Raw genomic sequence first — 16,183 nt, forward strand, 5'->3', positions numbered from 1 at the left:
GGGAAAAACTAGTTAAAATATTATTTCAGTGCACATCTAAGAGTTTTATGAAGTGTTTTTTGTAGCCAAATAGAATTGTGTGTTAACAGAAGAAAAGGATTAGTAAATATCACAACATATTTCCTTTTAAAGGCAGATGCTTAAGTTTAGGGAAAAAAAAAAAAAAGCAAAGTCAATCCAGAATCAGGCTCCCTATGGACAGGTGTTACCTGGGCTTCCTTCACAGGGCAAAGCCCTGCAGAAAAGCTAAACCTTCGTGTGTAGATTTTCTTTTCATTTCCGTTCCAACAATTTAGTTAAAACTTTCTACGCACAAATGAAAAAAAAAAAAAAAAGGAGGAAATGTTTTACCCACAAATTTTCTTTTCAATGCCCTTTATTTCTAAACATATTGGGCTATTTTCCACCTGAAAAGAAAAAAATAATATCTATTCATAGTCATGCCCTCCAATTTTATATTTTTTTTTCCTAAAACAGTTGCTTCCAGACCTGAAAAGATCTATTTAAAAATGCTGATGAACAGAAACTGTTTGCAACTGTGAAGAGAAGGTCATTGAAAGAGAACTAGGAGGTTACTGGGGCGTATTGTTCCTTGACACCTCCTGGGAAGAAAAAGCCTGGAAAGAACCTCTTTAGTTACCAGTTTGTTGCTATTGCAAATATGACAGCCTCCATTTCCATCTTCAGTGGCAACATGCTTTCTTCCTGCCTCGAATTTGAGTGGAGCCTGTGCTGGAATACGGTCATTTTAATGGTTGGGAATGTTACAGCTTAAATATTTTTGTAGCCAATTTATACACCTCTCTGGTGGAATATAGTTCTTTGGTTTAAACTGCACTTTCTCATCTATTCTTTTTTCACTTATTGATTTCACTCAGGATGACCGTATACACTTTTTGTCTGTATTTTGTTAACACCTGTCGATTAGAAGCCTTCCTTTCTAAGTCTCTCTGTGTCCTATATCATCTTAGCATCTCTTCTAAAACACAAGGGTTTTTTTTTCTTTCTATTCCAATATCAATTGATCATTCTTGAATCAGAATTTCACACAACTTTTCAGATAAGGTTTTAAACAACTTTCCAGCATGGATTTAATAGTTCTTAATCTCCACTGACGACACCTAGTACCACTTTCCAAGTGAGCTGTTATTATCGTTCTTAGAGCTATTGTGCCTGGGAGAATACATATGTCTACAGATATACCATTCACATATTTACATGGATGGATATCCCTGAGATTACACTACTCACAAAATCATTGCTTTTTTTAAGAAATCTTTTAAAGGGTTGCACCTCAACTTTTGAATTCATCTTGTTTCTACACATTTTTTGTTTTGTTCACGTTTAGTTTATGGATTTATACTGCCTTCTGATAGTTAGATTTGGCCAAAAAGGTATTAATTATGATTTATTATGTGACATATATTGTGCTGACCTTGGATTTGTTTATAAATCACCATGTTCACATGAAATTGAGGCTTTCTGATGCCATGCCAAGCCCCAAAACTTCCTTGGACAAGTAAATGGAGGATAGGAAAACGATTTCAATAGGAGGCTCGCCAACTGTGAATCTGAAGGCAGTTTGATTAGGACTCGAAGCCCACAGATTGAGATTATGACAGAAATTTGCATAATGCCAGAGACTGATAAGATTTGGTTTCTCAGGAACCTATTACGTGATGATGTTAAGAGACTGTCATGGATTTCTTACAGTGCAATATGCTGACTTGTCTTTCCAAGACGAGTTGGCCTTGAGCCTTGTTCTTTGTAAGCCTCGAGTGAGGTTTCTTTAGACGTCTTTTGAAAATCTCTTTAGACATCTTTTGTAACTTTCCACCAAGATGATACAAGGATGTTATGACTGTCAGAATAAATGAATGTATTTACTTCCTTTCTGTTTCCCAGCTACTATTTTCATAACACTGCATAGCAGTTCAGAGCAGGTCCTTGCTACACTATGTTTGCAACCAATGTAGTAGCTCTGTTCTTCCATCATGATTATGTATCGATGACTAGATTTGCTTATTGCCTCCTGACACAGTTTTTTGCCTGATTTTGGTGCAGACAGCTTCCGTGCAAACTCCTCAAAAGTTGCATTATTCAGTGAAAAACTTATTATGGCCTGCTGAAGACCGAAGAGTGATCATTGCCCAGATAGATGTGAGTAGCTGCAAGATGTTGTCTCAAGCCACACAGGCAGCGGGTTCTTGGGGGACCTTTCTCAAGCAGGACTAGAGCCCAAGCTCAGACAAAGCTATTTTACTGATGCCAGCCGTCCTGGAGATGAAGACAACTGACCAACGTGGAGAGGTCTGACAACTACTGATAAAACTGTTAGCTTGCTATCGTTTGTGGGTTTAAAAAAAGTCTATCATTCTCATGAAAGAAGAGCTGATGTTTTTCTATTCTATCATCATAGATTTTGTCAGACAAGACCAGTAAAGACCAGTATCTCATACCAGCAAAAGTGTAATAAATTTTTTATCTAACATCTTTCAATAACCCAAAAAAGTCATAAAACTCTGTCATGTGTAAGATGCTAAATAACCATCTTCAGTTTCCCTATAGTAGGGTAACACATAACATTATAAGATTGATAGGAACGACATTGTGAATTCTGCTTAGCATGCACCAGGAGACCCTAATTGATATATCGAAAGAATATGTGTGAAATCAGTTGAAAAAAGCGTTAATGGTCTATCAGAGCAATCAAAAAAAAAAAAAAAAAGGAAATCCAGATCTTGAAAAATGAAAAAATTATATGAGTATCTAATGTGGACCTTAGGTAGTGTCTAGGCACTTAAATTCACTGTTATAATTCTGAAAAACCTTACTCAACTGCCATCTATCCCTGCAGGTGCATAAGCTAATTAGATGCTGAGATTGTGACCTTTGAAGAACTTCAGGTGCCTATGGCTCTGCTTCTCCCTGTGCAGAGAAAGGCTTCCTTTTCTGCCAGGGCTGAAAAGCTTGAGCTCCAGAGATGGGGATGACTTTGCCTAAGAGCATGGGGAGGCTCGATCCTGTGGGGGACTGCCAGGACCTAAGCCCCTAACTAGATCTATCCCTACAAATACCGTCCCTTCTCCAGGGACTGATGTGGATCCCATGTTTTCTGTTCCTCTTAATGAGGCCTGAGATGCCTCACATTAGGTTGTGGATTCCCCTTGAAAGCCTGCAGGTCAGATTTTGCAACACTACATTTGTATTAATCTCATTCCGGTGTTCATCTTCCTTAAGTGGGAAACCCACAGAAGTAACAGATACATTCATTCAGAAAACTGTCTGCGGAAGAATCATAATTCTGGCAAAAGTATTTATATTTAGAGTATATATATATATACACACACATCTGTCTCTGTGTGTGTGCATTTTGGACAATAAATCACCTATTTATCTACAGTACTTATGTGACACCTATTAAATTCACATTAGAGATAAGGAGCAGAAAAGAAGGCATAATCACTAGACCTCATTGAAAAAATCTTTCCAATGTAGTAATCTTTCCAACCTGTTGCAGAGAGAATCAAAGACCTGAACTCAAGCCTTCCAAACCAGAGACAGATGTTGCAGCTTTGGGAAAAGGGTGGAATTTTCCTTTGTGGAATATCAGTGGGGGGTTTTGTAACTGCAGTTGGACAGATGCATTGTCTATACAGATGCACAGCCTATACAGTTTTCTCCAGCTGAAAAGATCTGAAAGGACTAATCAGTATTTGAATATTTCCTATGCTGTGCATATTGGTCATCGTTGCACAGAAGACTGTAGTAGACAAATTTACTTTTCTCCGTGCCTTCAGCCTGAGACCTTTCAAGAAAACTAGTTCAATTAAAATAAAGATTAATAATCAACTAACACATTTACCTGCTACTATTTCTTAACAGATTTTGGGGGTAGATTTTCCTTTGTTTCAGCTGCTGAAGTCCCGACTTAACTTTGTATGGCCATGCAGGCTGAATTCTGTAAATAAGGTGACTAAGTGTTTCGGTTATTGGCACTTCTACCACCTTACTCACATGAAGCACAATTTTACTCGCAGACAATCTGTTGAACCACGTCTGTTGATCTTCCAGAAGATCAATAGAACTATTTGCGGTGCTAAGTAATTTAAGTGTGGCTGAACCTGACTTCATAGCAGCATTTGGGCACACTTTAGAAGTGCATATTTCATCCAAAATACCACAAAATGACTTGCCAGTAATATACTGGACAAAGTCCTTGAAAAAAACTGCTTTCCAAATCCTAAGAAACAAAATTAGTATTAGGTCAGAGGTCTTGTGGCCTTCGACTTATCGTTTATAAATTCTCTGTTATAAGCTATATGGACAGTAATTATCCAGCTTCAGCCTGGCAAGCAGAATTCTGAGATTCTATAATGCCCTGAATTATCTTCTAATATTCTGGTCATATCTAAATTGTTCTAATATTATGGCCATATCTAAAGTTATTTATAAGGGAAATTGAAGGTGGAGAGCAAGCACTTTCCCTAATACACAGTGCTGTAAAATTTTGTTCCCATACACATCATAGAGATGTTAATTAAAATAGCGTCACCCAGAAAAAGTAACACTAAGCTCGCTATGGACTTTTTCACATAATCTTTAAAATAGCATCAGCATAAGGAGTCCATGGCACCTCTTGGGTACTCATTCCTCCTGAAACTTCTAGCTAAATGATGAAATCCCCAAGGAATATGATTGGTAACTTGTTGCTACCTACCTCAGATAAGTTTTTAGACTGCTTCATCTTACTTACCAAATGTATGGCCCTGACTAAGGGTTGCTCAGTGCCGGACCAAGGATATAATCAGCATGGCAGTGTGGGAATGTGTCCTAATTACCTTTTGCCTAGCTCTCATCAGGTTGGTTTATTTCCGGCATCATTAAAGGCTCCTCCTAACTGTACTGCACAACCATGCCCTGCGTGCTAGTCATTTCCATTTTTGAAGAAAAATCAGAAAAGACAGATATACAGGAGCCTCTTTTTCACAACAATCTGAAGAAGGGAAATTTTCGAGCAGCTCAGTACTGACCACGCAGAGTAATTAGCACAAAGTAGCCAAAGAATCAGAGAAAAGAGATTTTTTACTTTGCCTCAGGACTATTAGCATACAGAAGAGCTCCAAAAACCACTGAAAACACCTAATTGTTGTTTATAGACGTTTTTTAAGTAGAGTTGGTAAGAATACGGATTTGTAGATACTATGGCAGTAAAGGCCAAATAAAGAGAAGATTGATTGGAAATCGTAGATTACTTTAGACAGTTGGATTAGGTAGAAATCACCCTGATGTGCAGTAAAGCAAGCAACAAGAATTAGGGTTTTGAAATAGTGCAAAGCATGTCTTAGAGTGCTAGCATTTTCTTCCTAGGAATAAACTGTCTTAAAATCCCTCTATAAATGACTGTTCATTAGCCTATCAATGTGTATAATGGCTCTCAAAATCATAATAAGAATTAATAATAGTTCAAATAGCAGAAAGGGACATTAATTTCTCACTCATGAATATTAATGCTTTAGTAGACAGTCTCTTCCCGACATGCTTTCAAACTCTTAATTCGCAAGTCTATTACCGGTTACCTGTTATTTTTACCATCCAAAACCTCCCCACTGGGCCACCAAAAGATTTCAAATCACCCTGACCTGGACACTAGCAGAGAGGATGAGAGCAGAAGACAGCACAAAGGATGAGATCATGGTGTCATGAAATGTTCTTCAGAATACAATAGTGTTTGCTTAGCCAAAGCTACACCAAAGGGCAATCAAAAATAGAGATAAGGGGGAGGAAGGCTATATCGAGCCCCAGAAGACCATTATGATGGTGGATATCCAGGAAGAGAAAGTGATAATGGCAGAGGATAGGTGTCAAACACTTGACTGCAGAATAAGGTGCATAAGAAGAGACGCGAATGGCATTCCAGGCTGTGCCCTGCAAACCAACTGCATCTGCCTAAGGCACTGCATCTCCTCCTTGCCAAGAGGACATAGCAGGTGGATGGGGAACCACCTGAAGGGCACGTTCAAGCACCAGTGCTTCAATGAGCATCTGATCCCAAGGCATCGCAGAAACTGTAGCTGAACAATAAGAAATTCTTTATTGTTTTTCCCCTCTTAGCACTGCAGACACTGTGCAACAGGAACTTAAACTCAAGAGATGATGTTCTCCGTCTAGTTTCCATGTGCTTTGAAAGGAGAAGAAAGTGAACTGCCAAGAGTAAACTTTCAGGTAATGCTTTTCTTTACATTGTGTGTTTAACTGCACTGCATCTCTAAATAACCGAGAAGGGAAGGATCTTGTGAGATGTATTTAACCTCATTATATCTGATGCTGGGTCTTGAAAAGCTTTAGCTGAACTAAAGACTCTTATGAATATAAAATCAAAGTGAGCCGTACATTAAGGGTTTCATATTCTCTGACAGCTGCGCATGTGCACACAGAGCTCTCATTAACACTAATGGCAAATATGCATGCCCGTCATTCAGAAAACAGATCTCTAAGTACTTTACTGGGTTTGGTATTTTTTTTCCTAGAGATTTTTCTCTATTGGACCTTTAATTAAGCTCCTACTAGGCTTTTTCCCTTTAAGCTATCCCTCTCCCCCCCCAACCCTTTCCAATGGGAGTAAACCTCCAAATCCCTGTTTTTTAGTCAAGTTTTTCCAAGCCAGTTTTACAAAATGCACCTGCATATATTAAATACAGAGAGGGTTTGCAGCACATAAACCACAGAGACACGTAAGGGAATAAATGCCTTGGACTTTGAAAATACTTTTGATGCCTGCCAACTTAAAAAAAAAAAAAAATAAAGCAAAGGTAGATATGAAAATGAGAACATGAATGTTTTTGCATTCTTTTTGTGATCACTGCAAGGCAAGAGTCTGCAACCTTGTGGAACAAAACACACGCATTTCATTCTGATTAACATAAAGACAGCCCCTTCGAACATGATTCACAATTATTAGTCCCTCTCTTGTGTTTGGGGATATATGGATTATCAGCCTAGCATATTTTGAATACATACACATTTTAATTTCTTTCCTAAACCATTTTCGGCACTACAGTTAAATCGCATATGCAAAATTTATAGATAAATAATTTGATATTTTTTCTCCAGTTAAATAACTACATGCTGTAGGAGGGAAAAGGCAGTCAAAAACAATAAAAATACAGGATCACGGTTAATGGAAGGTAAGTCAGATTTGAGATGCCTCTGTTCTTCTATTTTTAAGTTTATTATTATTTTTATATAACAGGCTATTTCAGTAGCTTCTACTGTATCTGATGTACTTACTTATCGCCTCCACAAACTGTTCAAAGAAGCAGTATGGGAACAGCGGCTCAGGCAGCTCTCTGAAAAACATCTTGAGTGCTCCGGTGACAACGTGGATGTCCTCCCACTGGCTGTCGTCCAAATTCAGCTTCTCTTCTGGGAAAACACGAGGAGAAATGGAACAACTGGTTTTAATGAAACAATTACAAGACACTAATTATTATGTTAATGTTTGCCTACTATCATCAGCAACCGTTAACAGCCTTCTGCACCTAGAGGTTTGGTGCTGTGCATGTTTTTTTTTTTCTTTTTTTTTTTTTTTGTAGGAAGAGAACATTTTCAATGGAATACCATCTGTAGGAATGCAGCTAACAAAAAAACAAGAGACACAAAGAGACAGTACCATTGACACAGTATGTCAGATACATTTATTCCCATAATGCATCAGTATGAAAATTAGCATCACAGCTCAACATGATTCAAAGCTATTTGGTTTTGAGGCCGAGGGGCTAAGAGTTGCCAACGATGGCCGGCTCAAGGGACCGGCCTAAAGGCCTTGCTGAGCCAACAGGAGACATATGCTAAACATGGCAATAGAAAATGAGTTATTGCTTTACATGTGTTAGCCTTGCTATGTACAAGGGAATAATGGGTAACGCTTTTCTCCTTTTTTTGCCTGAATGTAATGTCAGCAAGGAATAGAGTACTGTGAGAGAAAGGATATTAATTCCTTCTTACTGCTTCAAAAATATTTTGTTTGGTTTTCATCTCTGGGAGGAAGATTTGCCCAGCAACAATATTAGACAGACCCCTGTTGGCCTACCTAGGCTATGCAAAGCTGTCAAAAATGATAACACACTAAAGGCAAACCACAAGTGCTTACGAAACTGTTTTGCAAACAAAACAAAAAAAAATGTTTTCTTTTGAAGCTTGACTGAGCTAAGGAATTTAAATATAAAAGAAACTAAATGCTAAAATAGAGTTTCTAATAAAAATAAAACAAGATTGGAAGATTATTCTGTTTTTCTCTGGGTTTGTTTTTTTTCTTTTTAATTCTAGTAGCGTGATAGTGTTAGAACATAATAAACACTGAGATCATAATCCATATAAAACTCTAGGAAAGTGCAAATCTTCATTAGTCCAAATTAAAATGACACACACTTTCTCCAAGTTCTGTTACTCCAAAAATGGAGTTTGCTTTTTTTCACATGTGCTATGATTCTCTTTTTTAGAAAATTTCAGTCTGAATGCAAATCGGGGGCCAACCATGAAAACTACTGAACAAATTGAATTTGAAGCAACATAATCCTGAAATGTTTTACTAAATGTCACTGAAATTTCATGTTTAGCAATTCAGCTGGCTTCAAGAGCAGCCTCTTTACCGAACTGTTGTTAAACAAAATGGTAAAATTATTAGAGACACATGGACACCCACAACTCCAGATCCCTCGTACTTTAACGCAATAGTTTTCTCACTATAGAGTTTTACTTTTGGACAGAAAATCTTATTCACAATGGAGTCGTCTTTCAACTTTTATTTAATAAATGTTATTAAATGCCTTTTAAATTTCTGGATTCAGGAAATGTATACAAATAAAGGAATGGACCAAATTCCTTAACTTGGAGTAATGCGAGACAAAGCTGGAACAAAGGCAGACTTGTGCATTTCATTCAGTTGTCTTGCTTGCTTCTTTGGTTTCAAGCCTCTTTTTTTCTCTCTCTTTTTTTTCTTTTTTTTCTTCCCATTGAATTACCTCAATCATAAAAGTAATGATTTGATCTCAAATGAGTTACCAGAGGGGATCTTCTTTAGACTCTGAGATCATATTTGATTGATCGTATTTCAACAATTAGCCTTTTATTTTGCCACACACTATTGAACTAGATCGACAGCATCTTAGCAGGCCAGCTTTAAACAGTCAACTGTTAACAATAGCATCAAAAAGAGAGACCTGATGGGGTTTACTGTCACTTTAAAGAACAGGGTGGGTTTTCACATTGTTGAAATCTGTCAGATATTTTGAAATGTCCCTCTCACTATGGTGCCACACCCCCTGCGTGCCCTTATAATAAAATTGGTTTTACTCCTGATTAAATCATTTTCTCCCTACCCACTACCATACTTCTCATAATGGACCTGTGTGCTCTACAGCTGGTGTTCTTCCCATGGTACCAATTCTTACTTTATCTTTTAAGCACTTTGCTGCTAAGATCTCATGCAGAGTGCTTATGTTTTGTTAAGAGCTTCATTCTTAGAGAAATAGCTTAACACATGTTCTAAAAATGTTGTACAACTTATTGCTTAAAACACATTTAGAAAATGTATAAGTACTGTAGCTTTGGCACAGAACTTTAAGTAGAAACCTTAAAAAAAAAGCAACTTGTTTTTGCCATGCATTTGTCTTAAATGTCTAAAGTGGAATGCTTGACTTCTAAGGCTTTATAGAGACTTATCTTACCAGATTTTTGCACCATTTCCAGCTCTTCAAGGAAACGTGTTAGGAATGTATCATCGTGAAAGCAAAGGGTGTCAATTTTCCCTCTAGCAATAAGAGAGTTTTTAAAAATGTTTGCTAGAAGGAACAAATGCCAAGTCAAAAAAAAAAAAAAAAAAAAGAAAATAGAAGTCCATTCAGTGTAAGACTCTCGTTTGGTTCCCACTGGTTGGAATCGCTCACATACCACGGCGATAGGGCCATAAACAAACACACACATGCATTTCAGGCTAGGTCTAAGGGAAGGACCTGACTTTTTGGCTTTACTCAGACATATTTCTTATTGGGGTGTTTTGCTTACATAAAGATTAAGTCCCAAATCTGGTATTTAAACTTGACAGTCAAGGACTGCTTTCAGTCAGGAGATGCTGTATCTGGGAAGATGCTCAAAATCTCACAGTCCTAAAAATTTGCTTTAACTTGTCAGTAGTATTTGATTAGTTCAACTATCACTGCCAGTTGATATCATATATCTTAGATACAGACACAAATATGCCCAGAAATTCCCATAAAATTTATGCTAATACTGAGGCTGAAAATATAAAAGACCACATTAAGGAAAAAAAAAAATAGTGCGGGCACCTGTCAAGGTTATTAGTTAAAAAATTCGATATACAATACATTTGTGAAGGGAATATATGTTTTACTGTGTTATTATTCTTAGGAAATCAGCTTTTTCAGCAATACACATTTTTAATGGCACTAGCAATGTCTGCTGTAGTGGCAAACAGGACCTCAGCTTTGGTTTAAACATACCATCATAAAGTTATCCTTGTCCAAAAAGAAAGTAAATAATCTATGGAAAGGACAGCTACAGACAATTAAATAAAAGAAAGAAAAAAGTTCAGAGAGCTCAGTTTTGAAAGAAAATGGATGTGGTTCCTCTAACCACATACCCCCCCCCGGTATCTAGACTAGTCTCTGGGAGTAAAATACAGTCATCTGAGAGCACTAACTCGTTCATTTTCTTTTAAGATAATTTATACAAGTATTTTCCCAGCTATGTATTGTCTTTTGCCCATGCTACCATTAAATCCCAGAGCACTACATTCAGAAGTCCTACTCACAATCACAGAATCATAGAATCACAGAGTACTTTGGGTTGGAAGGGACCTTTAAAGGTCCTCTAGTCCAACCCCCCTGCTAATGGCAGGGACATCTTCAAATAGATCAGGTTGCTCAGTTCCCTGTCCACCCTGACCTGCAATGTTTCCAGGGATGGGGCATCTGTCACCTCTCTGGGCAACCTGTCACTTAGGATACTATATCTTCCTCCAAGTGGTCTCATGGATGACCCCAAATCACATGGAAAGCAATTCCCGGAAACACAACTAGCAGTGCCTGGTCTGCTATGGAGGTTAAGCCTCAAAAAACTTTCGAAAGACTTTGGTGAGACGCGACTGAGCGGGTCTAAGGCTGAACTCCGTTTGCCGACATCGCTGCCTTTTCCATCGTTTCCCTGCTGCCAGCTGCACAGGGCAGCACTGGGATGGCAATGCCCTTCACGGCAGGCACTTGGAGACACCAGCGGCCACCTCTGTACTCCCTTATAAACCATTAGCATTCGGGGACTGACCAACCCTTTGCTCCGGGGTGAGAAACCTCAAAGCACTGGAATCTCCATCCCAGGGGCCAGAGCATATACCAAAGGAGATCTCCCCTGGAGAAAGCCCTGCACAGCACTGTTAACTAATGCATACAATTGCCTTCACATCAAAATCTCTGCAGAAGAACTGGGTGTGCACAATGCATTCCCAGTTGACTGAAAACTTGTGAAACTTGCTGGACTGACTCATCCCAATAAGCAGTTTACTGGTGAGACGTCCAAAACAGAGTCCTGGGGTTGAAGGAGGAAAAGAAGATTTCTATTGCACATACTAGGGAACGACAAACTGTCCAGTTATTATTATTATTATTTATTTTTATATTCTTCAAAAATAATTTGCTGGTCATTCATGGTCTTCAATGTGGAAAAAAAAAAAAGAAAGAACAGACCCCAGCAGAAGTTCTTCACTTGCTTCAGCACACTCCTTCATCACTACACCCCTTTGTGAGAGCTGTTCTCACGGCTGACAGCACAAATATTAATTTATACAGGGAAGGTATGTGCATTCGATAGCTCTACCTGCATTTTACAAGCCACAGCTTCTCTGGTCACTAGTGCAGAGAGACAGCAGCCTTCTTACCTCACCCAGGAACGATGGGAGCTCAAAATTATTGCAGAGTATTGTTATATCAGGACAAACAGCTTGTTTTGAAGTAATTGCACTCAATTTAGAGCAGTAACAGAGCACAGAGATGTCCAGAGACAACAGAGCAATGGGATGGTGGTGAAGGCTCTGGCTCGTCATATGACAAGGAGCTCACCCCTTGGCCATGTGGCACATGATGCTTCGCTTCCTCCCCCTCAGGCTGTCCCGTCCTGACGTTGCATTTCACACACATACTCCAAAGTGCATACAGGCCCTTGAACTTTGATGAAAGAGTAGAGCTGAAGCCTCAACTCATACAAAGCAACCCTCTCCTCAGTCAAACAGATTTTTATGAGTGCTCTCCCAGCTAAATTATTCTTCCTCTCTCCCTTGCTGGATGCGCGAAGTCCGCTGTCCTGCCTGCAGCTCAGGGCATGGCCCTTCACTTCCAAGGGTGTTTAAACAAATCAAAGAAAACGTCAGCTAAGCAAATACTTAAATTTTGTATATGGTGTATTTCTAAGCAGCTTCTGCTGAATGCATCCATTGCTACTGTTGATGAATTATCAAGGATATAGTCAGCAAGATAAAGCTTGCGTGCATTATTCCTTCTCTGCTAGAGGAACATGGCATGACCTTTTAACAGAAAATTTAAGACATGATGTTCTAATGCCTGAGTATTTGTTTATGATCGGAGTGCCCATTTCCATGGAGTCCAGGCGCAAATTACCGAGTGACTTAAGCTAAAAAGCAGAACATCTCTGTGCTTTTTATTCCAGTTGTGTGAAATGACAGTTTGCTGACCTGGGGGCATTGCTGGAACAACCAAGTACTGCTAACTTAAATCTCGATCTGCGCCAGAAAAAGAAAAGATTTCTGTACTTGGGCACACTGGGTCATATTCATCCTTGCATAATTCCCCAGAAGTCCACAGAATAAGAGAGGGATGAACTGTCTCATTGTTTCTGTGAAAAAGATCCAGTACATTCGAGAAGTTCAGAAATGGTACATCATGAAAACGCAGAGTAGTTCAAAGGTTTAGCAAAGTGGTTAGCTAGCGACGCCGTTGCGTGGGGGAAATTTCTATGCCATCACTTGTTGTTTGAAGCTGGAAACATGAAAATATACAGTGGTACTGAAAGGACAATACTTCTGGTGGTCAGAAACAGGTATCATCACTAAGATGCTCTTACACGTCACTCACTGCCAATCCCTGGTGCAGGGTTAGATGGCAGCAAAACTAGTTTTGACTTAGCATGTCCTCTCATTGTAATTTGAAGCAATAATTGCCGTAACAGGATTATAACTACAAGTACTTTTAAAATTCATTAAATTTAGTGGAATCAACTATTCCGTATGGGAAAAAGAGATATTTTAAATATAGAATATTTCCTCTCAAAATGCAGCTGAAAGCTCCCTAAGAATAAATAGACTGTCTGTCTACAGATCAACATACTTCCGAGAGACTCGCTCGGAGATGACTTGTTACCAAAAAGCAGGAGCAGGCATACCTGGTCTGAGCAACTGAAACCTGCAGGGACAAATTATTCCTTCCTTCAGGGTCACAGAAATACTCGGATCCCTCCAAGGGTTTCAAGAAAGGGCCAAGGAAAGAGCATGGAGGAATTCCCACCCAGCTGATACCCTCCCATGGTGTGGAGGTTCCTCAGCTTCAGAGCACCACAGTTGCCCAAGTGCAAGGACAGAACTTGGCAGACTTTCCGCCACTCATAGAAATTAAATTGCTACGCTGAGTGAAAATTACACTCGTCTTACCATGGTAAGATTCTGTCCTCTACCTAATTCTCTCTGCTTAGTTGTTGAGCATAACTTCAGCTTCTTCCTAGCAGTTAGAGCACACTTGATGTTGCTTTTCTTTCTGTTTATTCTTCCCTCTGTATTCTGAACCAGACTAATGACTCTCTCATTTCTCTGTGCCAGCTAATGGATTTTATTCCATTTTCTAGGTAGATGCTAGTATTTCTCTTTCTTATACCCTAGACTGCAGAACACAAACATCAAATACTTGCCCAGATCAGGAACTTACTTTTCATGATACACTATTCAAAGGCAAAAGTCCATTCTGAATTCTGCTTTCAACTTGATCTTCCTCACTTAGTCATACGTTGTCTATACATATATTAGTGAAGGTAAATATCTCCCTTCCAACTTTTCACATGTTTTTTATTGTGTAATTGCTCTCCAGTAAGCTTCTCTGCAATCTAATTTTAGAGGTTTCTTTCTTTTTTTCCCATTTGCAGTCAGGTCTTTTATCAGAATTGTGTATATCAGCGTCTACAAATCTACTTTTTAAATAAATTGAAGGCTCTCAAGATCTAATAGAGAAAGGAATTGGACAATGACTCTCTGTCCCATTTTCATACTTCAAAAATATGTTCATATTCCTGTCTTTTTAATTGTACTACTAACTCAGAGCGCTTCAGGATTCTGTCATATAGCTCTTCTGTTCTTCCTCTTCTTGCTGTTTCTAACACTGCTTCTATTTCCATTCTTGTCAAAAGCCTTTTCATAGTCCAAAAATCTGTACACAATGTTTTGTAATATTTGGCAGACTTATCTGAAACCTAATTCACTGCCTTATTGTGATTCATGGGTCATAAATTATTTCATATGTAATGTACCCCAAAGGGTAAAAAATTCTTTGTATTAAATTTCAACCAGACAGTTAAAGGGAAAAAAAAAAAAAAGGTAAAAAAAAAGTATTTTTGAGACACTCTAAAGATCTGACCTCAATATATGGTCTAGTGTGTTGTCTGCCACAAGTGGTATCTCACTAGCTTTTAGTAAATAGGAGATTTCAACATACTACAAGTGAAAACACTCTTGCCGTAAAGTGGGCTTGCTATGGGCAACTTTAAAGGAAAGGAGAAATACAAAATGTGTAGTACTGGATCAGTCTACTGATGCATTAAATCAGCCCTGTCTCCAGTGATTGTTAAACTCAAAGAGTCTGCATGAAAACAATTCAAAAAACAAGAATACCACCCAATCCTTACTCATTGCACATAGCCAAATGCATTATTGGGACTGACCCCAATAACAATAAGCTTGTGCCTCAGTGAGTGAATTTCAATAATCAAAGGAAATAATTAACAAAACAATAAAGATCATTATGACTTCCTTTATGTAAATGACTTCCAAATGTAAATAGATCAAAGCTTGAGCTAAAATTAAGCAATTCCCCTAGTCCACTTGCAATACTGAAAAGGAACATACATATATGATTTGTTTACAGTTATAAGGTTTATCAATGAAGTATTAGTTTATTGTTTTATTAGAAAAATAGAAATTAAAACAATTCTCAAAATGTTATACCTATATTCCTTACATCTGTAACCACATTTATTTTAATGCGACTATTTACAAGAATGAAGATTACTCATACATGTAAATCTCCGTTCTCACACAGTGGTTTGTAGGATGTCCAGAGAACAAATTCTGGACTTTTTTTTTTTAATGAAAGGGCTCTTTGAAATAAGCCAGCTGAAAGAAGTATTCTTACATGAAATCAGGTATATACAAGCTCTGTAAATGTCAAGGACAAAACATTTTATTTTGTACGGAATTTATCTTTTGGTTCACTAAAGTCAAAACACTTCTGTTCATCAGAACTTTTATAAAGGACTGTTTCATAATATGAATCCATTTGGATTATCTGACCAAAGATAAGACTTCAATGGACTTACTATATCATTCACCACTGTACCAGTGCCACAAAAGGGAATTACAATTAATTGGATTATGTTGGTCTCCACCCGCTGATTGTAGAAGAGAAAGTCTGAAAGTGTAACTATTTCAAACAGACCATATCTCTCATCAACCATGGGATTTGGGCTTTAATTTACCAATAAAGCTTAATTTCTTCTCTATATTCTCTTCTGGTTAGGAAGAGGTCATTTAAACACTTTATTCAAGTTTTTCAAAACGAAAGGACACTTTTGCTAAAGACTTTCAAACTAACCCTTTAATGCTTGCACCTTGCCTTCAGGCATTACTTGTTTTCCCTATCAGTAATAAAGTGATTTGTCTTGAAAAACGCAAGCCAGAGAACCCAGGCCTGCTTTTGGGTCATCAGAACAATTCATCCTTCATAACCCTGAGTTCAGTTCATGAAATTTTGGCTGAAATTGGTACCTAATGTGACAATTTGTTATCAACTGTATGATGTGTGACACTATATAGGACAGAGAATATCACTTCACGTCG

General features: G+C 38.1%; 1 protein-coding gene across 2 annotated transcripts in view; it reads right to left on the reverse strand.

Annotated features, from left to right (window-relative positions):
* ARHGAP15 (Rho GTPase activating protein 15) overlaps positions 1–16,183 on the reverse strand; it is a 335,169-nt gene that overhangs the window by 56,048 nt on the left and 262,938 nt on the right. For both annotated transcript variants that reach the window (XM_009891701.1, XM_009891702.1), the window contains exon 12: positions 7,291–7,425. In XM_009891701.1, coding sequence (XP_009890003.1) covers positions 7,291–7,425 — 135 coding nt within the window. The remainder of the gene's footprint in view (positions 1–7,290; positions 7,426–16,183) is intronic.

This window comes from Charadrius vociferus, unplaced genomic scaffold, assembly GCF_000708025.1.
Source record: "Charadrius vociferus isolate BGI_N301 unplaced genomic scaffold, ASM70802v2 scaffold109, whole genome shotgun sequence".
NCBI classification, from domain to species: domain Eukaryota; kingdom Metazoa; phylum Chordata; class Aves; order Charadriiformes; family Charadriidae; genus Charadrius; species Charadrius vociferus.